Source organism: Ictidomys tridecemlineatus, chromosome 3 (assembly GCF_052094955.1).
Source record: "Ictidomys tridecemlineatus isolate mIctTri1 chromosome 3, mIctTri1.hap1, whole genome shotgun sequence".
NCBI lineage: Eukaryota > Metazoa > Chordata > Mammalia > Rodentia > Sciuridae > Ictidomys > Ictidomys tridecemlineatus.
The window spans coordinates 101,525,883-101,551,281 of NC_135479.1; the positions used below are offsets into that span (position 1 = coordinate 101,525,883).

General features: G+C 48.2%; 1 protein-coding gene across 7 annotated transcripts in view; it reads right to left on the minus strand.

Annotated features, from left to right (window-relative positions):
* The window catches only part of Med12l (mediator complex subunit 12L), a 275,089-nt gene that overhangs the window by 233,402 nt on the left and 16,288 nt on the right, over positions 1 to 25,399 (minus strand). For all 7 annotated transcript variants that reach the window (XM_078043553.1, XM_078043550.1, XM_040269994.2 and 4 more), the window contains exons 3-5: positions 13,468 to 13,572; positions 7,250 to 7,441; positions 3,051 to 3,210 (exon numbers count right to left, since the gene is read on the minus strand). In XM_078043553.1, the coding sequence (XP_077899679.1) occupies positions 3,051 to 3,210; positions 7,250 to 7,441; positions 13,468 to 13,572 (457 nt within the window). The remainder of the gene's footprint in view (positions 1 to 3,050; positions 3,211 to 7,249; positions 7,442 to 13,467; positions 13,573 to 25,399) is intronic.

Consider the following 25,399-nt stretch of genomic DNA (forward strand, 5'->3'; position numbering starts at 1 on the left):
CCCTATGCATCAGCTATAAGATGAAACCAATCATCAGAGAAAAAACCCTGAGACACAATGAAGCTTGTGGGGGGTGGGAGGGGGGGGTGGGGTAGCGCGCACACGCACATGCAAAAACACAGAGACTGTGAGGAGAGGAGCGGAACCATCTCTCCACTGCAGCTACGGATGCTCAAAGTTTCAAAGACTACGAACTGAAGTAAGTTCAATACACACATGCTCAAAATTATATCCCAAACACAAACACAAACTTCCAGTCTAATTACTCATGTTTTAGAAATACTGAGCCTCTTCTGAATACCAGAGATCAATACGGTCCTAAGGGACCAACACAGCACAGATCCACAGATCCAGCGCTGAATAAATTTTCCAAAGTTTCAGCCTTCTTTTGGTTGCGATTAGATGCGTCCAGATGACCCATCAATTAACATGAGATGTGATAAATCAGATGGTATCAAGAACTGTGAAGAAAAATGAAGCAAGACCAGAACAGAGAATGACAGGGAGATGAAGTCTCGACTGAAGTGGTCTCAGACGGCTTCTCCTAGGAAAAGCCATCTGGGCAAATGCTGAGGGCCATTGTCAAGTAGGAATGACGCATCGAAATTTCCTTGCCAAGTGTACCCCATGCTGCTTAGAGGACATTCGATGAGACATTGCATGCATGCTTTAATAAGGTGACCTTGCTCAAGGACCAAGGCGGATCCGGGTTTAGAGCTGATCAGGTTTGAGGAAGTAACCCGGCTCCTTGAGTTTAAGGCGTTGCCAGTTTAAGACAATGGGTTTTAGGGAAGTTGGAGGTTGAAGATTATTGCTGGGATTAGGGTGTTCCTGCTGCTTGTTCCCGTTGAATTCTCATGAGATTAAAATGGGATTTGGAGATAGCCTCGTGGAGTAGGTGAATTGTGCAGGCAGACGGGAGAACGCGATTGTCCCTGGACCTGTGTGGAGGCGGTGTGACAGCGGGAATAAAGAATTGCTGTTTGAACCTACAAAGGTGTGTGGTGGCTCGTGATTCTGGTGCCAAGCGGAGACCTTGGCAGGCAAAGACCACATGGAGCCAGAAACTGGACCTCGTGGTCATTTACAGATGCGTGGAGAACTGCATCCCCGGCCTGGTCAAGTCCTGCAGTCAGAACATGCCCGCAGGCTGCTAACGGCTGCGAGAGGTGCCCAAGTAGACGGGGCCAAGAGAGGACTCAGGGCACGGGTGCCATGCTTCCTGTCCTGGTCAGCATCACTGGCTATCAGGTGGAAGGGTGGCACTAGAGAAGCAAGAATAGAGCCAAGAGTAGCCATGGGGCCTTATAATAGCACAGGCCAAAACTGTTAGCAATCTGGTCAGAGTGATTTCTCAGTGGACATCAAGGAGGACATGTTAGATTCTGGCCTTATTTTGAAAATACAGCCGATGGCACTGCTAAAGGACTAAATGCAGGGTTTTGAGCAAAAAACAAGAAACGAGGCCTCCACGTTCTTCACCTGATGACCGCTCATGACATTCACCGAAAGAATAAGAGTAGGGATGGTGCTGAATCAAGAGACTCTGTTTGGCTACACCATAGATTTCAGGAGCCTAGTAGTCATCAAAAAGGAGGTGGACAGCAAGCAGCTGCATGCCCAGGCCTGGGGAGGAGTGTTAGTGAACCTGACAGAATCACAGGCAAGACACAAGAGGAACCGAAAGAAACAGACAGAGAGTGTGTGTGTGTGTGTGTGTCTGTGTGTGTGTTTTGAAGTCTGAACACAGGACACACCAAGGATAAGATGGGGAAGAGTAACACAAAGGGAAATCTGTTTTGTCCCCCCACCATCAACAAAATAATAAGCCCAAGGGGAAGGGGGTTAGCTCAGAGCACTGTAGAGAAAACACCCAGGTGGCCACTGCTAACTGGAATTATTTCCTCCTGGATTTTTTGCTAGACATTTACATTCTTTGTTAAAACCCAGGTCACTGTTGCTTGCTTGTTTTAACACAAGATAATGCTGACCTGTCAGGATGACAGTCACAGAATTCAGACCACATTTGTTTGTGTGTTCTGACTTGTAACATCCGTCTCCGTGCTGTCAGAACAAGCTCCACTCAGTGGCTCATCTGCCCGCCAACACCATGCCCAACACTGTACCCCAGCCCCTCAAGGGCTATGTGGGCACCTTTACCTAGATTTCTCTTGGCACCTTTCTAAACCGGACTCCCCTCTTTTACAAAGCAACACCTCAAGGGTCTAGCTAAGTCACCAATGCAGTGAAGGCTCCGACTGAAAGTGGCCTCCCTTCAGCTTTACAGCTCCCACTCATTGGGGCCAGCGGGACCCTGGGTGCTGGGGAGATGGTGGTGGGTAGACCAGCAAGGCCTTTAGATGCTTTACATCCTACAGTGTGTCCTGGGGGAAGACTTTAAAGATAAAATTTCAGATGATGAATAGTCATGGGAATAACACAACCAGGAGGAGGAGAGAAGGGAGAGGGAAGCCTTGAGACTTGGCCTCAGGGCAGGGAAAAAGGTGTGCACACGCCCTAGGGAAGGGCAGCCAGGCAGGAGAAACAGTCACAGCAGGACAGCAGGATGCAGGCGGGCAGGCAGGCAGGGGCAGCATGGCTGGCCAAGCAGTACAGGAGGGCCAGCCTTAGGCCACCTCATGGGCCACAGTGCCGGATCTCCACTGATTTCCAGCTGTAGTAAGACATCACCTTTAAGTCACATGAAGAAGCACAACACAATCTGATGTGGAATCACAGACACTATGGCAGTTATTGAGAGACTAGCAGGAGAAGAGTTTGGAGGTTGGAATGTTCCCAGCCCAGAGCTGACAGTGGCTTGAGTCAGCATTTCAGCAGCAGTGGTGCTGAGGGTCCAGGCATAGGATGTTCTGTAGGTGACAGTGACAGCACTTGCTTGTGGTCCTCAATGAACAAGACCGAGCACAGGTGACTTCCAGCCACACCAGGGCCCTTCCTGGTATTCATCTACTGGGCTGTGCCTGAGGGGGCAAGCACAGGTACCTGCAGAACCCACAGAGAAACATAAGACAGCTCACAGTCTCACTTACCCAAATTGGGGTCAGTGGCCTGACGTTTCTTGATTTTAGCTTCAGAAATGGCAGAATAATAGGCACAAGTCATCTTGATCAGCCAGGTCGCTCGAACCATTGGTACTGAATATTTAGCTAAATATGCAAAAACATCCTCCTTTTTACTAAGGATGGGAACCTAAAAAGAAATAACATAGTTATGACAATAACATACTGTACCATTAATCGACATACTTACAGAGGGGCTGGGAGTTACCTACTGCTGTAAGAGCATTTCTGATGAATTTTTAAATGGTGTATTCAATTTTTTAAAAAGGAACATTTTAAGCCAATTTTCATTAAGAAAAAAATCAAAACCGTTTAGTACAATGGCAAAATAGTTCCATTCGTTGTGCTTTTTTGTTTACAAAACAAATTATCCTAAAACTTTCAGATGCTGAAGCTATTCATCATAGTAGGAGAAAATAATTCCATGACATTCTTCCCAAAAAATTCTCTCAAAATTGGAAGGGACAGACCACATGTAAAGTTGACCCCACTCTGTTTTTTGTCCAGGAACACTTTTTTTTTAATAAAGCTTTCTAACTGCAACATTTTATAAGAGTAACAATTTCCAGAAAGCATCTAAAAATGTCTTTAGTCCAATATTTAAAAGAGAGGCTAAGATGATGGATCAGTAAATCTGCTGATGAACACTGGGCTAGAAATAGCTGGGTAATTAATTCAGTGCTTGGAAGTGGGCACTTGAGGCAGTTAATGATTTCTCACACACCACAGAGGTACCGTTTAGCAGATTAGTATCCTGATGAAGCATTGAATGGTTGGAAAGAGTTAATTCATTCTCCTAGAGTACCTCATAAATACCAAGGAATTGCCTATTTACCTACATAATCTACTCCTCTGGTGAACAGAGAGAACAGGGGACAGAGTGCGTCAGCCAGCCGTCATGCTGCAGGCCAGGGTCAATGAGGCCCAAGGGTGCACAGCCCCAGCAGGCATGGCCAGGCCACCTCATCTCCCTCCCTGAGCCCCACCTGCTGGGCTGAGCCCCTCCCTCAGACTCCTCCCTGCCAATCTCTAAAAGCCCCAAACCTATTCCCTCCAATGCCTTGCCCTTCCAAAGATTTCCCCATGCCAGCCAAGGTGTTCTGGGGCAGTGCACTTGCCCCTGACCTCAGGGGATCCTGGACACCACAACCACAGATACCAAGAGTCTTGATCTCTCTGCCCCAAAATCTCACTTGAATTTATGCTGAAAAGCAAGGCTTGGACCAGCCCACAGCACAACCTGCTGCTCCTGGTCTGCCAAACACACAGCAGGTAGAGGGTTTTCTGCATCTATGCTATAAACCTGACCCTTCACACAGTTCCCAGGAAGTGAGAGTCTAGAACAAAAGATGAGTATTTTTCGTACATGGCCCTGGAAACACAATGACCATGTCACCTGATCTCACTAAAGACAACCCGACTGTTCTGGTTCTGGAGGGAGAGCCACCCAGGCTGCACGACAGGCCCGGGGCATCCAGCCCTGGATTTCATGGGCCGCTGCAGAGACTTGTGATCACAGAGAGATGCTGCCCTGGCACTGACTTCAGAACACAACCCATGACGGGCATGCAGATGCACACACACCATGCACAGGAACACGGAAAACTGGTGGGCCAAAGCTGCAAGCCCTCCTCCCTGCAGACCACAGTGAGGCATCACAATGAGACACTTCCTCAGCTTACATGGCATTTCTGTCATGGAGCACAAGGCTTTGGTTTAGTGGCCACCATGTAAGTCAGGGACCAGAAAAGCATAGTCCCAGTCCCGAATGCCTGCTTTTCACCAGAGCACACGGGCGGTGCCAGCAGCCCGGGTACCTAGCTGTGCCGGTAGAGATACAGCACTCGGATGCCAAAAGTCACAAGACCAGCACCTGCAACAGACAAATACAGAGAAAGCCCTCCACCAGCACCATCTTCCTCGTTGCCTACAGGATTCCTACTGAACCCCAACTGTTAGGAAGGAAAAAATAAAAGACTTAAACACCTGAAATGTTTCGATGACACTGCAAACAAAACTGAGCCGTGGATCTCACATGAGCACACAAGGCAGACTCCAGATCACTGCCAGGGCCGGCAGAACCCTAAGAACCGCTGCCCTTGGATCTGGGCGTCAGCATTCAGAAGAGCATGCATGAAGGAAGCTGTTTAATTAATGAAGAAGCCACGGCCAGGCCAACTCTGGAGGGAAACGTGTTTAGGCTGTGACTTCCCTACAGTGATGGATTCCGTGTTTTCCATAGAGAAACCCCTAGAATTAAGCTTGCTAGCTGAATCTGGAAACCCCTGAACCACAATGTGGTCCTTAAACTGAGCTGGAGCTGAATCAAGATGGACAAGAAATCCAGACATCTGGTGCGAGCTCCTTCGGTCTTACAGTGCTGTCCTCTGGCCTCCTCAAACCTGGATGCTCACCCACACCAGCATCCCCCAGTGGCTAAGTGGGATGGAGGCAAAGCAGACCCACAGACCCCAGGCATGGGGTCCCTTGACATGAACAGGAGAGAATCAGAGACCAGGGAGCTGTTCTGGCCCTGGAAGAAGGTCCAGGTGGCAGGAAGCTCCATTCCTGAATCAAACGCCCACTATGATTAAAGGAAAAGCCCTTCACGGCTTCTCTGTGGCTGGACACTGCAAGTACTGTGGAGCTTTCAGAGTGATAAAAGACTGGCCCAGAGTTATGACCACCCCTACAGGAGCCTGAACCTGGATAAGGTGCCCAGGATCTGAGCAGGTAAATCAAGGTTTGGGGCCTGAAGCCATTGCAAAGGTAAATAAATATCAAAAGTGAAGGGGGTCCTTGGAGGTTCCACTAGGAGGAACACACAGAGAATGGATCCTTCAGCCACCTTGGGAAGAGGACATGCTGGAAAGGGGAAGGACTCCTGAAAGGCTGGGAAACGAACGTGCTTCAAGGTACGCTGGATGGTTTTATAAAGAAAACAGGCACGTTTGCGAAGAATAAGCGTCAGGGCTTACCTGAGGGACACCTGACTTGGCCAGAGGCAGCTCCTAATGAAGAGAGAAGAACAGTGACTAACACACTGCACCAGAGCTGTCTCCCTCCTGAGGGACCAGCGAGCATGTCCTGCACCCCAAAAGCAAGGGCAGCAGCTCCACATCAGTATTCGCTTTGGGGAAGCATCCGAAACCTGCACTCGCAAGCTCACGGCAAGGGAAAACCTAAGGAGGCCAGCTAGCAACACGGAGAAGGTGAGCTGCTCACACCCTCCATCGGCTCTCAGAGGAACCCCTTCTGCAGCTTCCCACTAGCAATCCACAGGCCTCGGAGGAGTACTACTGAGTGGCTCAGCCGGCTGAGACAGCAGCACTATCTTCCAAGAGTTGCTTTTCAGAAAACTCACAAGTGCACAAAGGAGCTCTCCACACCCTGGTCCTGTGCCAGGTGGACATGAACACATGATCCTACAAACAGAAGACGGTGGCCTGAAACCAGAGGGCTTCAGGAAGGGGAGAACCAACCAATGGCCTTGTTCCAAAGCTGTCCAGGGAGTCAGATCAAGACTGCAAGGGAGATCTCCAACTTCTTTTCTAAATTGCAAAGGACGTTTCTGTATTATTGGGACTATAAGATTACGGAATCCGTGCATCGATTTCCCACTTGAAAATGATCAAAGGCAAAAGATTTTAAAGAGCCTCCCCTCCCCCTGCCAAAAAAAAAAAAAAAACTCAGAAGCTATAAATAAACCTGCCCGTTTTGTTCAAAAACTTTTTCAACAAACAAGCACACATACAATTATAATCTCTCTCACACTGGGTAGGACAGACACTTGGCTTGAAGCATTTGCATAGGTATTTTTAACGATGAGGCAATAACTTCAAAGCAAGGATCTTCCTATGGAATCCTGAACTTTTTGACCCAAGGAAACGAAAAATACAATAGAAAAAAAGGAGAAGCATCATTGCCTATTCTTGGTTTAGAAATCTTGTCAACCTCAAGTCCACATAAACTGCTCTCGCTGTGTGGAGGGTGTGGGTTACAGGTGTCCTGGGCTCCACTCATAGCAGCACGCCCCTGGGCCATACACCTTCGGCCCAGGCATCAGCTGTGAGGAGTTGGGGAAAAAATATGTACTAGGCATCATCTCAAAAAGCTTCATCTTCACAAGACCATAATTAATCATAAGGAGGTTAAGAAATACTTAATACCTTTTTTGCCAAAATAGCAAGTGGTTTATTTCCTGCTAGGTCAGAGAACCAACTATGAATTGCACTCTGAGATCGAGCAGTAACCAGCCAGTAATTATCTTTAGCATTAACTTGGGGTTTCTTCTTTCCGGTATCCTGGAAAGTGTTAAGCTTTAGTTTCTCAGCTAATATGCTGCTGAAATAAGCTCCGATCTGTGGAAAGAAGACAAAAGAAAACAGACAATAAAGCAAGGCAGTACATTCTACACATTTTTACCTTTACTGTTTTAATCGAAAATCTTCATATAGCCCATCAGAAAATAAAATGTTGATTTACACCCTTAAAGTCAAGAGTTGTGATTGCCATAAGCTAACTCAATGCAAAAACCCACCCAGCACCTCTGTTCCACAATTAACAAGTAGTCCACAGCAAAAAGAAGAGCCTTCAAAGACCTCTGGTAGGACAAAACGACAGCGTTCTCCACTCCAATGCCTTGGGGCAGGCGGGGTCTCCCTGCGAGGGGAAGAGAGCGAGCCTGGCATGGATTGGTGATCATTCCTTTGTTGGTTTCATGATACATCACATATTTTGTAAAAGGAAATTCTGCTTATACTTGATAATTTTTTTAAAAAAAGCTGAAATAAACTTAATTTACTTAAATGCAAATTTGCAAAAAATTTAATTAGGTATTCAACATTTTTGATGGGCCTGTCAATTCCACCAGCATTAGTCCTCAGGGGATGCTAGTGCCACCTGCTCAGGACGTGGCATATGGAGCTTCTGCAAGCTACCTGATCACTTTCCTATTGTCCACACACTAAGGTGGAAAAAGGGATAGGAAGGAAGAGAGGAAGGGAATGGAGTCGTGTGTGACAACTGGGTGAATTACAGAGAGCTTACTAGAATTTCCAGGAATCCTTTACAAGCATCATATTTCACCCCCCCCCCCCGGAGAATTCTGAAATATGATACAGTTAATAATTCCTAATAAATGTCCCCAATAAAGTTAGCAAACAGTGCAACTACAAGGAAGATAAAATCTCCACCATGGTGACGCATAACAAGCATCACCTCAGAAACACTCATGAGGCAATAAGCAGTCTATCACTGGGGAATCAGCCTTCAGCCACTAGCCAAGTTCACCTACCAGCAGGAAGCGCTGGCACGACATGTTCTGAATGTGAACTGGCCTTCTGCAGTCTTGTGACTAATGTAGTATAAAAAGTCTGTTTTGGTGAGTTGGTGGTAAAAACTAGAATGAGTAGAAAAATAAGTCTGAGCTTTTCTTAAAACAACTTCACTGCAGTTGTCCTGTTGTAAGCCAATGTTTGCAGAACTTCCATTGAATACCTTAAGTGCAAAACTGTAGCAGAACCAGTTGTTTGTAAACAAGCCACCAATAGCAGCTTAATATTAAATCTCCCAATTGATATTTAGTCTTTGCACCAAGGGCTCCAAACAATGTGCATTTTAATCCCAAAAAAGGCTTAAAATTTTTAAAAAGTAGTCTAAGCAATCCATTTTTTCAATAAAACCCTTATCTATGTACTTGACATAGCAATGGAACATGGTGAATGCCTGGTTAATTCCTGCTAAAAATTTTGTAGAGAAATTCATACTCAAACAAAGTCAAAATTGCAAAGTAAGCAAAAAAGAAGAAAATGCACATTAGGTTCCAAAATGATCAAAGCATGATGATAACATTTAATTTCACTGTTACAGCAACATATTGACATTATTCAGAAATCTGAAAACATATTAAAAAGAGCTTCATTCTCAAATCCCAATGCTTACCTCTAAGTGATCAACTTGATAAGCTTATGTGTGGTTCCAAAGCTTCCTTAAGTGACTACACATGAGCAGACACTATTTCTGTCTCTTTCTTATTCGTCTGGCTCATTATGCGAACACAGTAGGAGCCTTCCGGGTCTGTTTACACAGAGCTTCTTCACTTTTTTTAATAGATAAACCCACAAAGTACATTGTTGTGTATCACCATTCAATTAATCAAGCTACTGTTGATGGACCTGCTCCAAACTGTGCTATTATGACTCGTGTTAATGTGGATGGCCTTGTGTGCCTGTTACTTCAGACATGTGCAGGTACAGATTTAAGATAAATTGCCAGGGTTCCAGGATTCGGCATTGTGAAGTTCTGCCAATTTGCCCTCTCAAGGATTTTTGCCAATTTATAGTCTTTCAAACAAAGTAAAAGTTAAATTTAACACTTGCTTCCACCCACCCAAACCTAGATGGAAAATAATTCATTTGATAAGAATATGGGGAAAAATTTAGAAGCTATGCTACCATTCACATATTTCATATTTATGAAATCAAATTCTTCTCAGAAGTCCTGAGTCCTTAAACAACCATCAGGAAGAATGCTAGCAGAAGTTGTCACGGATGTTACGCTGTGTGTTCAGTTATTTGAGTTGACATAAAACTCAATACTGAGCACAACTCAGCAGCTCACATCAAGAGACAGAAAGCATGGGTACTTTCTGTCATGAATTAAACAGTGTCCTCCAAAATTCACACACAGGAGCCCCAGTCCCAAGGTCACTTGATTTAAGATGGGGGCACAAGGGATAACTAAGGTTAATAAGGCCACAGGATGAAGCCCTGATGAACATGAATGAGGTGACAGGGACCACACGAGGGCGGCTGGAGGTGGCCGGAGGAGGCCACAGGAGAAACAGACCTGCACCTCAACTGGACTCCAGCTGGAACCCAGCCTTCTGCAAGGAGATGAGCTTCTCTGTATCTGCCCCAAGCTCATGTGTGTCATCACAGAAGCAGAGAATGCTCCCTCGAACTCAAGAGATGTGCTTCTGGGAACTGACCCTAAAGAACAAAAGCCACCTCTCAAGTGTGACAACAGCCTCTTTATAGACACAGGCTGACCACTGTGTATACAGGTGTCAGTCAATTAATTATAGCTCACAAATTAGGAATGCCATCCACCCACAAGTTATTGCTGTTATTTGTACTTTAGTCAAAAGGCAGAGAGCCTGCAAAATAAGGCTTCGTATTATAAAAGTAGATCAGTTAGGGCTGGGGTGGGAGAACCTGGCTAGCGTGTGCAAGGCCAAGGCTTTGATACCCGGCACCACAAAAGAGAAAGCTAAAAGACAGAACTCGCTTTCAAAAAGTGGATTAGCTGAGGAACAAGAAAACATTCAGGAGATAGACAGGGGTGAGGCTGCACAACCAGACACCTAAAAACAGTGAATGCAAGTGTTACACACAAGCCAAAACACAACATAAATCGCACACAGCTAATTGTACATCACGTGGATAAAGACTGGAAAAAGAAAACTCAAATCAACGTGCTTGGTCAGTGGAATATGCAGAAGATGCATCAATTCTCTTTCACATCTCTGAAATGATATTTCAGTTGACAGCAAACTGTCAATTATTTATGTATATACAGATACAGGTGGATGCAATAAAAAGAAATCCAGAATAATAGACAAACTATTTGCATGCATATCTCTAGAAAAGGAACTATAGAAATTTACCTGTATACATTTTTATATTTTTTGTATGTATGCCTTTAATTTTATAACAGTGAAGGTATTTTAATACCCAAACAATAAAAACTCAAAAAGGACTTTTTTTAAAAAATTGATTCCTTAAGAAAACAATTTTATTTGTACACCTAATTGATAACATCACAGAAAGACATTCAATTCAAGAAACTTCTTTTAAATTTATTTTTTAGTTGTAGTTGGACACAATACCTTTATTTTACTTATTTATTTTTATGTAGTGCTGAGGATCAAATCCAGGGTCTCACAACACGTGCTAGGTGAGTGCTCTACTGCTGAGCCACAGCACCAGCCCAATTCAAGAAACTTTTGAAAACAACTTTCTGATTATATCGGTATCTGTGTGATTGTGTATGTGTGTGGTTTTGGGGGGGGGGGTTTTGGGGTGCTGGGAGCTTGAACCTCAAGGTGCTTAACCACTGTGCTACATCCCCAGCCCTTTTTATTTTTTTTATTTTGAGATAGGGTGTGGCTAAGTTGCTAAGGCTGGCCTCAAACTTGCAATCCTCCTGCTCAAGTCTCCCAAGCTGCTAGGATTATGGGCAGATGTCACCATGCCCAGCCTGACTACATATTTTTGATGAAAGTTAGTCTAAAGACAAAATTATTATTTTAAAAAATTGTAGATTTTATACAGCAACTTTATTGCTAGAGTGACATTGGAATAGTTTATGCTGAAACTTTATAGTACACAAAGAGCAAACAAACAAATATTTTGATATTGCAGAGAGTCAGGTTCTCAGCTGGGAGAACACACAAAGATGGAACAGGAAAAGAGGGAAACACCCCGTGGGGTTGGGCCGGAAATGGCAACAGTAGGTAGGCAGACAAGACAGACAGATCTCTGCTTTCCTCTCTGCCACCGAAAGTGAAAGCAGCCAGGAGGAAGGCCCCTCCAGCAGGGCCGCCTCGAGGGCAACCAGGGCTGGGGAGGGAGAGAACAAGGCGAGCCTGGAACCTGCTGTCGTCCCAGGGAGAAGGAGGTGACGGGACCGTTAGCCAAGGGCCAGAGTAAAGGGGCCCTGACTGGCCACACATGGGACCATCTAAGCGTTCAAAAGAAATGAAGTAATAAATCCCAGCACAATTAATTTTAAAAGTAATAGTAAAAAAAATTTAAAAAGAAATCCATGGGTGACACAAAAAGAATCCAAGTGATCCTAAAACAGTGGGAGGTAAAGGAAGCTCTTCTTCACCAAAGAACGCATCCAATACCGCTGAGGAATGATCAGAAACCAGCATTTCGTAACCCTCAGCAAAAGAAATCCCTCAACTGGAATCATCAGGGATGCTGAAATCACCAGGTGGAATTCTACCTGACGGTGAGAATGGGATATTCATAGGGCCTCCGAGTACCATGGGGTAGGGGCTGGGGGGGCTGGGGCAGCACGGGCTCAATCCTTGCAAGGAGGGAGGAAGGAAGGCGGGGTGGAGGGTGCAGGGAGAGAAAGGATAGGAGGGAAGAAGAGGAAGGAAGGAAGGGAGGAGGAAGGAAGGGAGGAGGCGGGGAGGGAGGAGGAATGAAAGGAGGGAGGAGGAGGAAGGGGAGGAGGAGGAAGGGGAGGAGGGAGGAAGGGAAGGAGGAAGGGAAGGAGGAAGGGAAGGAGGGAGGAAGGAAAGGAGGGAGGAAGGAAAGGAGGAAGGGAAGGAGGGAGGAAGGGAAGGAGGAAGGGAAGGAGGGAGGAAGGAAAGGAGGGAGGAAGGAAAGGAGGAAGGGAAGAAGGGAGGAGGAGGTGGGGAAGGGAAGGAGGAGGAGGTGGGGAAGGAGGGAGGAGGAGGTGGGGAAGGAGGGAGGAGGAGGAAGGGAAGGAGAAGGTAGGGAGGGAGGAAGAACTGAAGGAGGAGGTAGGGAGGGAGGAAGAAGGGAAGGAAGAGGAGAGGGAGGGAGGAGGAGGTAGGGAGAGAGGAGGTAGGGAGGGAGAGAGAAGGAAAGGGAGGAGGAAGAGGAGGAAGAAGAGGAGGAGGAAGGGAGGGAGGGTGGAAGAAGGGAGGAGGAGGGAGGAGGTAGGGAGGGAGAGAGGAGGAAAGGGAGGTGGAGGAGGAGGAGGAAGAGGAGGAGGAAGGGAGGGAGGGTGGAAGAAGGGAGGAGGAGGGAGGAGGTAGGCAGGGAGAGAGGAGGAAAGGGAGGTGGAGGAAGAGGAAGAGGAGGAGGAGGGAGGGTGGAGGAAGGGAGGAGGAGGTAGGGAGGGAAGGTAAAGCACCACAGGTAGAGATCTGTAGGTCACTAAGAGAAGAAACTGCCACTTTATGAGGTAGGAGGGTGACAGGCGTGCCCTTCGCCAAGTGATCAGACTTCGTGTGACCTGTACCAGGGCTAACTGGCCGCACCTGCCTCCTGACAGGACACAATGCCACCTCCTTTCCAAAAAGGTCCAACCCGAATTCTGCCATGGGAAAACCAAACAGATCTCAAGTACAGCCTGGACTGCAAGATACTGGCCTCTCAGGCTGTCTGTCTTTGACGACGTCAGGAAGGCCTTAAGGAGACCTGAGAAGATGAAGAGGGAACTACCAGACTCAGCATGGCGATCCCCCACATCAGTGCTGACCCTGTCTGGCCCAGGGCAGTGAAGCCTGCAGAAGGGCATGCTAAACCTGGACTGGCTTGAGCAGCACCAACTTGGCAAATCAAATGCCTCATCACAAACCTGCTTTGCCAGTGGTCCCAGGGGAGGGGGCCCGCCGTACCTTTGATGGGTTGATCACAATGTTCCTAGCGGAGCCGTGCTCATCCCCAGTGAAAGCTGGCTGGTTGCTGAAGCCTTGCTTTACGTTCACAGCAGTCAGTTCATCCTACAGAGAGAAGGTGCAAGTTAAGCAGGAGGAAGGAGAGCTGGACCTAACCCAGTCGCAAACGCGAGTTTGCTGCCCTCTGCGAGAAGGAAGGGTGGGAAGGACGTGGGACATCCACCAGAGTGCAGTTGCTGACATGCAAAACCCAGGGCACAGGGGTGGAGAGCAAAAGCCACTCTGGCACTTGCCATTGCCTGTCAACACCAGGCTACACACACAGGTGCTCCTCATCTCAGTCTCCTAACTTTTCCGCAAGTCTGAAATTTTTTTAACTTCTAAATTATAAAGAAAAAAAATGAGCAACCCCCCTCCCACACACACCAAAACAAAATCATTTGTTGTTGTTGTTGCTTTGTATACCAGAGATTGAACTCAGAGGCACTCGACCACTGAGCCACATCCCCAGTCCTATTTTGTATTTTGTTTAGAGACAGGGTCTCACTGAGTTGCTAAGCACCTCACCACTACTGAGACTGCTCTCCTCTTTGCAATCCTCCTGTGTCAGCCTCTTGAGCTGCTGGCATCCCAGGTGCGCCAGTGGTAGCGCACAAAATCCTTTTTGACCTGCAATGGCACTAGAGAGCCTGGAGCTTGACTCACTCCCTCTCGAGCCCCCCTTCTGTGTGAAGCCTGGCTCATCCAGCCTACCCAAGACCCCATGAAGGTTCCCGGGCCCATGCTGTATGACTAGAACCTACCCACAGCACAACCACGGTCAGAGGGAGGCTCAGAGCTCAGCAAAGTTCTTTAAAACATTTGGCTCACTTGCTCTTTGCCGACTCTGAGGGAGACCGCAAGCATGCGTCCTCATGCCCATTTCACAGATGCACAAAGCGAGGCTCAAAAAGATACAGAAACCGGGCAGAGGCAGTCCTGATGCACTCTTTCTAAAAGCCAGACTAGCAAGACAAATTTCCTGCCACCATGCCACCAAGGAACAAATGCCATGTGAAAATGTGGTCTAAAAATACAGAGCCACAACTCCTACGCTCCTCTAAAAGATCTCCTACTGGGTGGCCACAGGAAAAGCTCCAAGGTCACATCACGTCAAAAATAGCCTAAGCTTGGACTGGGCTGGGGCTCAGTGGCAGAGCGCTTGCCTCACACATATGAGGTACTGGGTTTGGTCCGAAGCACACATAAAAATAAATAAATAAAATAAAGGTATTGTGTCCATCTGCAACTAAAAAAACAATTAAAAATAACAACCCAAGCCTTAAAAAAATAAAAAATAAATAGGCCCTCCTTGCCCACCCAGGTTACCTGAGTTAGGGAACCACGGCAGTCTCCAAGACATGGACCAGAGAGAACAAGTGAGAAACTGGAGGACACAGAGCAACCTTCTGTCCCCTTCTTGGGAGCCAAGAAATGTGGTCATACCAGGCGCAGTGGCACACACCTGTAATCCCAGCGGCTAGGGAGGCCGAGGCAGGAAGATCCCGAGTTCAAAGCCAGCCTCAGCAACTCAGTAAGGCTCTAAGCAACTCAGAGACACCTTGTCTCTAAGTAGGGCTGGAGATGTGGCTCAGTGGTAGGGTGCCACTGAGTTCAATCCTCAGTATCGCCCACATCCCTCCCCCAAAATAAAGCAATGGTGCAGCATCAGTCGGGGCAACAGGTGCACAGAACCCAAAACGTAGCTCACTCCACCTAATTGGGCCAGAGTGGAATTAGAAGAGCCACTGGTCAAACCGCTGCTGTGGTTAGACGGGAAGCTGAGGGATGCAACAGGTCACGAGGCTGATGTATCTGAACAGCCTCAGAGGGTGGCTTTGGCTAGGAGTGGAGGCCTCTGGCAGCACCCCCGCAGCCTGCCTTGACTGGTGTGCTCCCGCACATGGGCGGACTCTCAAAAGACCCCTTATGAGACATGCAGCTCCAGGGCAATCCAGTCTCCGCCTGACAGCAAGGTCACAGAAGTCATGATCCACCCAGAAGATGAACAGCCCACCTGCATCCTGAGTCCTCAGGTGGTGATGTGAAAACTGAGGACAAAACTATGTGATGCACATTTTTTAAGTCAAAAATATTCCAGCCAACTTGAATAACCAAACTCGCTAAGGACATTTCCGTGGTCTCAGAGTCGGAGAGAGCAAGTGTACATACAAAAAGAATCATGACCTCAGGAGAAAACTGAAGGCACCTGTATCTTCCACCTTCTAGCAGGCACTGCAAGAAAGGGCAGCTGAGAATCAGCCTCTGTCTTTACTGGAACCACATCTGAGCTTCGTCAAGAGGCAAGGCACGGGGCTTTTAGGACGAGTTCCATCCTCTTGGTGCCATTTCATAGTTGAATTCTAAATAGACCCTAGCTCAGTTAACCGCTCACTGTATTTGCTAAGCCCTTGAGGTCAGGTTTCCGCAGAAACTAAAGGAGTTAAAAGCCAAGAATGTCACGATCAAAATGTGCCCCCTGATGGCCTACTCCCTAAAATTTCTGCCAAGACTGAACACTAATGGCAAAAATCCAAACAATGAGTTAAGATTCAAATTCCAGAGTTTACTATTGTTGTTTAAACAAATGTTTCTCAAACTCCAAGAATGCACCAACAGACCCCTTTTAAAGGAAAAGCACTGTCTCCAACCTGAAGGCATCTGTGGATTCCGGTTTGAGAAACTGGCTAAGGCATAGATACTTGATGTCATTAGGTAGCTTTAAGAGACTCAGAACAAAAGGCAACCTGTGTTACATGAATTCAAGCAACAAACTTTTATGACACTACTCTGCAGGCCTTTGCCAAGTCTAATTAGGCAAAAATAGAAGAGACAGAGTCCAGATTTCAGAACAGCATGCCTCTAAAACCCCCCAAGCCAGAATCTGTAAAGGACACAAATAGCTTCCTCTTGCACCAGCCTTGAACTTCTTCAAAGATTTTTCAAAATAAAAGGGTAACAACCACCAAAATTCCTATAATGCCTTTCCTTACAGTCTTGACCTTGTTCCATTGTACCTCGTGGACAGTTCTTAGAACCACAGCTGCTCCTTTGCCCATCTGCAAAGGTGAGACAGCCAAGACCCCAAGGACCTGGTGCTCACAGCTGTTCCTTTGCCCATCTGCAAAGGTGAGACAGCCAAGACCCCAGGGCTGGGTCTGTACTCAGGGCACCAGCCAGCAGAGCTGAATCTCTTCCAGAAAAAGGACTCCTCAATAAAGGCTGACGTATCTATCGTTGTACAACATGGAGAAGAGAAGAAAAAACTATTCTACTAACTGTTGGGTAAGAGGCAACCATGTATTCAGAGACATTCTTAAATGAATTTTTCATTAACAGCATCTAGGGCAAGAAAGAAAAAAGTATTATGTGTGTGTTTAAGACCAAATATTTTCTCAGCAAAGAAACAAGAAGCTTAAAACAGCAACTCCAACGGCCCCTGTGGCCCAGGGTAACACCACCCGACAGTGAGCTACCCAGAGCTTTGGAAAGGTGCACAACTGACTTGGGCCCAAGGCAACCTGAACAGGGAGAAGGGAAGAGTCCCCCCCAACAACTGGCCTGCCTTGCCATTGATGCAACTGAAATCCAAGCCTTAAAGCAATTCTAGGGAGACAGTCACTCAGGCAGAAATAGAAGCAAAAGCCTAAAAAAGAGCCCACGTTAATATGGAATGCCAGTGGTCACTTCACATCTCCACGTCCCATACTGATAGGAAGAGCAGGGCTCTGGGTGAACCCCACAAGCATCCAGAAATCTCCTGCGTTAGCCTTGAACTTCAGAGAATGAGCTTATTTTTTGGATCACTTTCAAAGCAATCTTTTAATTTCAAGAATACATTTCATTAGGAAAGTGAAAACGTTTGGATGCCAGTTTGGAAGCTGCTGAAGCTCTTTCAGGCTCAAGAAACAAAAACAGTTCAGTGTGGCAGGACTTCTGATGACCATCTGAAAAGCAGGTCATAAACGGCTCACCCACACACACCCTCCACCCAACCACAGAACATGGGCGAAAACTCCCGATTTTCTCAGTCACCTAGTAGTCTAACAAGCTAACTAATGAATATTCAATGACTTAGACAGAACTGTCCATCAGCCACACAATGACACAGAAGTGGAGAAATATCCCTCTAATGTGCTGGCCAGGCAGGCGGGGTTAATGCCCATCTTACCCAGAACAAACACAAATTTCTTAAAAACAATTTTATAATTACTTTTCCTAACTTTGTCCATCCCTCCTCCAAAACAGCTTTCTCTCAACCCCAAAGACTATAGAACCCTATTTATTTGTTATTTTTATTTTTTGGATATGCATGTTTTAATTGGTCATTCCTAATCTGAGAGAATCAAGGTAGCCTGATGGACATTTTTTTTTTTGATGTTTTCATTGGTACATTTAGTCAAACATAACAATGGGGTCATTTTGACGTGATCAAAGAGGCATGGAGGGCTGGGGATGTGGCTTAAGCGGTAGCGCGCTCGCCTGGCATGCGTGCGGCCCGGGTTCTATCCTCAGCACCACATACCAACAAAGATGTTGTGTCCACCGAGAACTAAAAAATAAATATTAAAAATTCTCTCTCTCTCTCTCTCTCTCTCTCTCTCTCTCTCTCTCTCTCTCTCTCTCTCTCTCCTCTCTCACTCTCTCTTTAAAAAAAAAAAAAAAAAGAGGCATGGAATCCGATTTGTTCCATTCCAGGCCTTCAGTACTTCCCCCTCCTTCCTTCTCCCTCCCCTGTCCCCTGTCCTCTATTCTATGTTAGACCCCAGGTTGGAAGACGGAGTAAGACATGGATCGCCCTCACCAATACACCTAGTGGTCCTTAGGTAACAGCGAGCGACCCAGGAGATAACAGAACACTCTTTCATCCCCTCCTCTTGTCACTAACGAACCCAGCCCTGCATCTCTCAAGACATGTCTAACATTTATTCCTCCTTCTAAAATGCGACGGTGGCTCTCTAAATGTGGCTACTGTCACAGCAGGGCCTGGTCACCTCTCTAAATGTGGCTACTGTCACAGCAGGGCCTGGTCACTGTTCCCCACTCATCCTGCCCTCTATGCAGCCTACCTCCTGCCAGGTCCTGAGACACTATTTCCCTTTCTGCACTTCCCTACCCAAAAGCCTCAGGTGGCTTCCCACACTCCCCCAGGAGCTAAAGCAGCATGACTCTCCAGACCCTAAGTAATAACTCTCAACTGTTTTCCAACTAATTCTGGCCCCAAATCAGAACAGAAGCACTGGGACCAGCATCCGAAGCCTCCAGCAATCAAGCTCCACATGCTGGTCTTGCTTCTAAGCGTCAGAGTCACATGGAGCTGGGTTTGAATGCAGCCCTCACCCAGGACAGGGGCCACAGGAGCCAACCTCTCTGCACCTGCCTGGCTTTGTTGAAAAGGAGACGAGAATAACTCACAGGGCTGGGGTTACATAAGATAAATGTGCAGTTCAGCACAGTGCCTGGCCCATTATTAAGTGCCCTATAAATGGTGGCTACTGTGATTATAGCCGTTTTCTATTTTTACATTTTAACTTTCACTTAGTCTATTGACTATTGCACGCCATTCCACGCACACCGTCTTTTCAGCCCCTGAGTCTCACCTTGTGCCATTTCCACCCCTGGAGCATAACCATGACTTCATCTGTGGTTTTCAAACCATAGCTCAGGCCTCCCTTCAAACAGCAGGTAATTAAATACAGCACTGTACCAGGTGCTGGAGACCCCACAGCAAGCAGAATTGAAGTATGATGCAGTGCCCAGGAGAAGAGCCTCCCATTCGGAGGGCAAAGACCACCAATGCCCATCCGGGCAGTCAGACAGGTGTCCCCAAGAAAGAGCTCTGAGTGGGCTCTGATTGCAGAGCAACTAACATAGGAGAGTCCATGTCATGGAAGGCTCCAGCAGTTAGAATAGAGAGAGGAAAAATTAGTTCTAAGGAGACTGAAGAATTTGGAATGCTACTGTGATTCCCAGAGCAGCCATCAAAAACAAGTAGTAATATAACTAAACTCTCAATAAGCAAATTAAAATTATAGAGTACAATAATCCAAAGAAAGCAGAAAAGGAAACCCCAAAAACAAATAGTAAAATGGTACCAATCCCAACCACATCAATCATCACATTAAATGCTGCTTAAATGTCACGGACTAAGATTCCAACTAAAAGGCAAGGTGGCAATTCCTGTAATCACAGCTACTTGGGAAGCTGAGACAGGAGATCACAACTTCAAATCCAGCTTGGGCAACTCAGCAAGACCTTGTCCCAAAATTAAAAATTAAAAAAGCTGGGGATGTACCTCCACGGGGGGGCGCTTTCCCAGAACATGGGAGGCCCCAGATTCAATCCCCAACACTGTCAAAAAAAAAAAAAAAAGAAAAGAAAAGAAAGAAATTGTCAGATACATTTTTTAAAAAGGCAAAATCCAACTACATGCTAAACTTTAAGTGTACTTAAATAGATAAATTAGCCAGACACCGTGGCACACATCTGCAATCCCAGTGACTCAGGAAGTTGAGGCAGAAGGACTGCAAGTTCAAAGCCAGCCTTAGCAACTTAGCAAGGTACTAAGCAACTCAGCAAGACCCTGACTCTAAAGAAAACATAAAAAGGGCTGGGGATATGGCTCAGTGGTAAAGCAGCCCTGGGTTCAATCCCTGGTACCAAAAAATAGAGAGAGAAAGACAGACACAGATTGACAGTAAAGGGATGGGGAAGATATGTCCCATCCAAACAACGAACACAGTCTGGAGCAGCTCTGGACAGCAGCTATGTGCACACCTTTAAGTCCCGAGTGAAGGGGTACTCAAGTCATTGTACCCCGCAATACACTGGGCTTTACCTCCACTCAGAGAAGGAGTGGGCGACACCTGATGGGATTGGATTACACCCACTTGTTTGTTGTAACCCTACCCTATGCCCTTTTTTAAATAGAATATTCAATGGAACAGCCTCCCCCAATAAAACCGTTGGAGGCATGCTCTCTCTTTCTTGCCTGCCTTGCCTCCTTGGTGGGAGCTAGGTTAGAGGGGCCATCACAGAACCCAAAGAAAAAGGTATTTCTCTGTGTGTGATTATTTCACATCAGCCCAGTTCTCCTGGATTGACCCTGGCTGGCTTAGTCATGTGTCATGACAGAATACAAGAGGACTGAGGTAGCTATATCAATATCAAATAAAGCAGTCTTCAAGAGGAGGATTATCAGAGATAGAGGGGATCCTCATCACAATAAAAAGGTCACTGCCAGGCACGATAACAATTCTTGCTAACGAATCCCTGGCAAAAAGACAAACAGAGGAAAGGCTTGTATAAAGTCCACTGGGCTTTTGGAAAAATCAAAGAAAGGCTACTGTCCAGAATGAGCCTGAAGCAGGAAGAGGAGGAGCTACACAGGGTCCTGTGGGCCATGTGAAGGACATGGTCTTTACCACAGCAACAGCACAGGCATTATGCAAGGAGACAAAGTCACCCAACTTGACTAGGTCTCCAGCACAGACAACTAGAAGCCTCTGAGGAAGCAGGGCACGGCCTCCGACTCAGCCTCCAGAAAGCAACCAGCCCAGGACACACAGAGCACCTGGGGAGGGCCTTGCAGACACACACTAGTGGGAAGAACTGAGTCCCCAGAAAGATCCGTGAGCAAGCCTTACCTAGAAGAAGAGTGTTTGCAGTTGAAATCTGGTCAAGATGGGGTCAGACCCAGCTAGGGTGCATCCATCTAGTATGGCTCACGTCCTTATGAGAGGAGGGACAGACAGTATCATGAAGACAAGGCTGAGACTGGAGTTAAATAGCCACATGCCATAACCGGACCACCAGAGGAGGCACAGAGGACCTCCCCGGGAGAGGGACCAGGGCCTGCCAACCCACTAGTCTCAAGCTTCTAGTCCTCACACCTGTGAAAGCACATCCCCACCATTCTCCCCATCCTGACTGCGGAGCCTGGGTTCAACAGACCCAGGAAACCAACCAGACATACAGGAAAAGGGACACTTCATTCTAACCCTCAGGGCAACACTGCCCCTAAAATAAATATCCAGGTCATCTAGCAGCAGCGCAGAGACCATTACTGTGTCAAAAGAAGTGACTTCAAAAAAGGGTCTAAGGAGTTTCTGGAGAGAAGGGGGAACTCGACTCAGGAGCAGTGGCATCCATGCACAGGTGAGGGAACGTGCAAGACCTTGTCCCAAAATAAAAAATGTACGTGCGCCAGTCGGAGGTACAGACGGGTTTCTTTAGGAAGTAGACTCACATTCAAGGGAGAAACCTAGAGAGGGAGAAACCCCTTTCGGGGTTACTGGCTCTTCTTTTAAAACACCTGTAGAGGGGTGGGTGCTACGGGCGCCATGAACAGGGGCTGAGCACGCAGAGCACGGACCCTTAGCCATGACCAATGAAGGTGAGGCGCAGGTGGGTCTCACCTTCACTGGGCAAGGAATCTCAGCTCTGGGAGTGGGTGTCACCCAGTGGGCCTGGGCCACACCCCCTGAAACCCAACCTCTTGCCTCAGAAAAGAGGGTTTCAGGAGTGCTCTCTCTCTGCCTGCCTCTCTGGCCTTCTCTGTGGGAGCTGAGGAGGAGGAGCTGTCGCTGAACCCTAAAAAAGGTATTTCCTATCTCTGTGTGGCTATTTAGCAGCCAGCCCACCTGGAGTGACCCTGACAGATTGAGGCCCTGGTCATGGCAGGTGGGTATGGGAAGACATCAGTCTGGTGACCTAAAGATGGGTTCTGGTGGGGTGGTCCCTCTCAAGATTTTCAGGCTGAGCTGGTCTTTAGAAACTGAGCAGCAGGTAGCTCTGAAAAGTCCTCTAAATTATAGGTTTCTTAAAAGGACATCTCTCTCTTTAGTTAATGCATTCATTGGGGGTTTAATTAACAGTGCCCAGGCAGAGTTACAAATTTCCCAGGAACCTGGGAGCTCTAGGCCTAGGAAAACAGAGACAGCTTCTGGAGCGACAGGCCTGGAAATCACACGCAACTTCTGACTTAAGACCTTATTTCCCTTCCCTTCGCCTCCTTTCTGCCTGGGTGTCCAGGTTCTTCCATCCTACCTCCACTGCACTCCACATCAGAGGAGAAAAACTACATCACCAAGCCCTGCGAGCAGACACCCCGGCCGGGCACCGCAGCAACAACACCTGCCCTCCACCTCCAGTGGCTATACCTAGCGGGTCTTGGGTACATCTGAGGGAGTCTTTAAAAGGCATTCTGCAGCCAAGATATCTGCAGAATGAGAAGGACGCCAGCCTCCTCAGGAGGACAAAAGGCAGGGCCAAACCGACTTGGGGGCAGCAGGGCTCCCCTAAGAGGCCAGCTGGTCCCTACCCCATCCCTGCCAACAGCTCTGACACCAGGCCACACGTGCACAGAGGCCACACCTCAGTCAGCTCTCAACCTCCACCACCCATCCACCACGATGCTGCTGCTCAGCCCCTCCACACCCTGCCTGCAGCATCCCAGGCTAACAGTGGGGACCCCGTACGAAACCAGAGGACGCAAGCTCAACACAACACAATAAGAGTTGTCCTCACAGAGACCTGCGGCAGGCAAAAGGGAAAATAATAGTCATGGTACTGAGAGCAGCACTCCATGCCCATCCTCCTGACAGCCACGTGCCCGGGCAGAGTGGGAAACAGGCTGAGTGGGCAGAAGGGCAGGGTGGGCAGGCAGCCACGCCAGAGCCAGGCCCAAGAGGGCCTGATGTGCTGCTCTGCAAGACAGAGAGTTCCAGAAGGGCACAGCCTGCTCTGGACAAGCCCAGCCTAGAGTGCAGGGGCTTCTGTGAGATGGAGACCAGCCCCCTACTCCACATGCCCATGGCAACAACAGGGGAGAAGGGCACATGCTGCAGAGTCACTGGCACATGCCAACCACTTTTAAAAAAGGACTGTGGAATGCAGTCTTCTGTACAGCCAGCACAGAGAGCAGCAACCTGCACACGCTGGGCACTCAGAACCCTTCCAGGGTGGCAACACAGGCCCACCAGGACTGCTGGGCACATCTGGGAGTGCTGCGTCCTGTGTCCTAGCCAGAGGTGGCCCCACCAGGCTGGCTGTTTCTCTAGGCCACTTTCAGACAGGAGATCTTTGTCTCAGTGATAGCTAAGTGTGGCCGATTTACCCTACATTCCATGCTCATCTAGATGACTCCATCCATTAGTTCATATTCAGACCCCACTCGACGCTCGTCCTCGGCCCATACCAAGCACCTGGATTTGGCTCTCAGGTACATCCCAGAAGAACACCAGAACTTTCAGACCTCACATTCATATACCAGAACAAGGAAATGAAGTGTCTGCTGGCCCTGCCCAGGACACTAACTAGGGCAGCCCACCACTAGGTTTGCCACCACAGCACCTCCACACTGCAATCTCACCAGGTAAATTCTACCTGCAAATGACACCCCACCCAGCACCTCAAGCCAGTATGCAAGGGGACCTGAACGAGGAGAGGAAGGAACACAAGCCCACTTCCACTCCCCTCAACCTGGCTCCTCCGCCTTACCCCTCACCTGCCTCCTCCAACTTACCCCTCACCTGCCTCCTCCAACTTACCCCTCACCTGCCTCCTCCAACTTACCCCTCACCTGCCTCCTCCTACTTACCCCTCACCTGCTTCCTCCTACTTACCCCTCAGCCTGCCTCCTCCTAACACTCGCCTGCCTCCTCCTACTTACCCCACAGCCTGCCTCCTCCTACTTACCCCACAGCCTGCCTCCTCCTACTTACCCCACAGCCTGCCTCCTCCCACTTACCCCTCAGCCTGCCTCCTCCCACATACCCCACAGCCTGGCTCCTCCCACTTACCCCTCAGCCTGGCTCCTCCCACTTACCCCTCAGCCTGGCTCCTCCTACTTACCCCTCAGCCTGCCTCCCCCTACTTACCCCTCAGCCTGCCTCCTCCCACTTACCCCTCAGCCTTCCTCCCCCTACTTACCCCCCAGCCTGCCTCCTCCAACTTACCCCTCACCTGCCTCCTCCTACTTACCCCTCAGCCTGCCTCCTCCCACTCACCCCTCAGCCTGCCTCCTCCCACTCACCCCTCAGCCTGCCTCCTCCCACTTACCCCTCAGCCTGCCTCCTCCTCTTTACCCTTCTTCCCTTTCCACACCTGCAGCCCCACTCCACGGGGAGCTGTGAGGGAAAGGCTGAGGACAGTTTCTCCTTCTGCTGTTGCTGGTAGAGGTTCTGTTTGCGTTTTAGCTTGGCTGCTCAGAAGCAGAGGTATACGCTATATTTGAGTCAAGGAGACCATTTCCCCAGCAGCCCCAGGGCCACTGGCTAAACAGCCTCCCTGTGGGCACCTCTAGACCTCCACCCTTCTTATTTCCAGGAGGCCCCTCACTGCCTCGCTGACCGCACTCCAGCAAACTTCCTGGCAACTCTGGCCATGAATAGCCACCCAAGCAGCCACACAGAGGCCAGAAGCAAGTACTAAGGGCAGCTTCTAAGCATGGACAAGGGGTAAACCAGGGCTCCAGAGGCCTCCCCATACTAAGGCCATCAAGTGGACTGGTGGATGCCAACCAAGGGGCGCTGGAAGGCGGAGTCTGAATGTCCACGACTCCTCTGAGACTCCGTGATGATTCAAATGCCTGCCTGTCACTAAACTGGGCACAGCGGTGTGTGACTGGGTCCTCAAGCAACAGGACGTGCCATTCTCGCTCAGCAGTGCCCCGAGAACACAGCCCTCTTCACCCTCCTCTCTTCCTACACTTTCTTGGGCAAATCTGTCATCACTGCCAATGCCTCTCAGGTCCTATTTAAAGACCCGATCAGTGGGGCTCTTTTCCTTCATGCTTTGGTGACTGAAGCCTCCTCCCTCGCAGCCTCCTGGACTCCGCTGTCCCCCCACGCTGGATTTATTAGGCATGAGCTAGTGTGACAAATCTAACAGA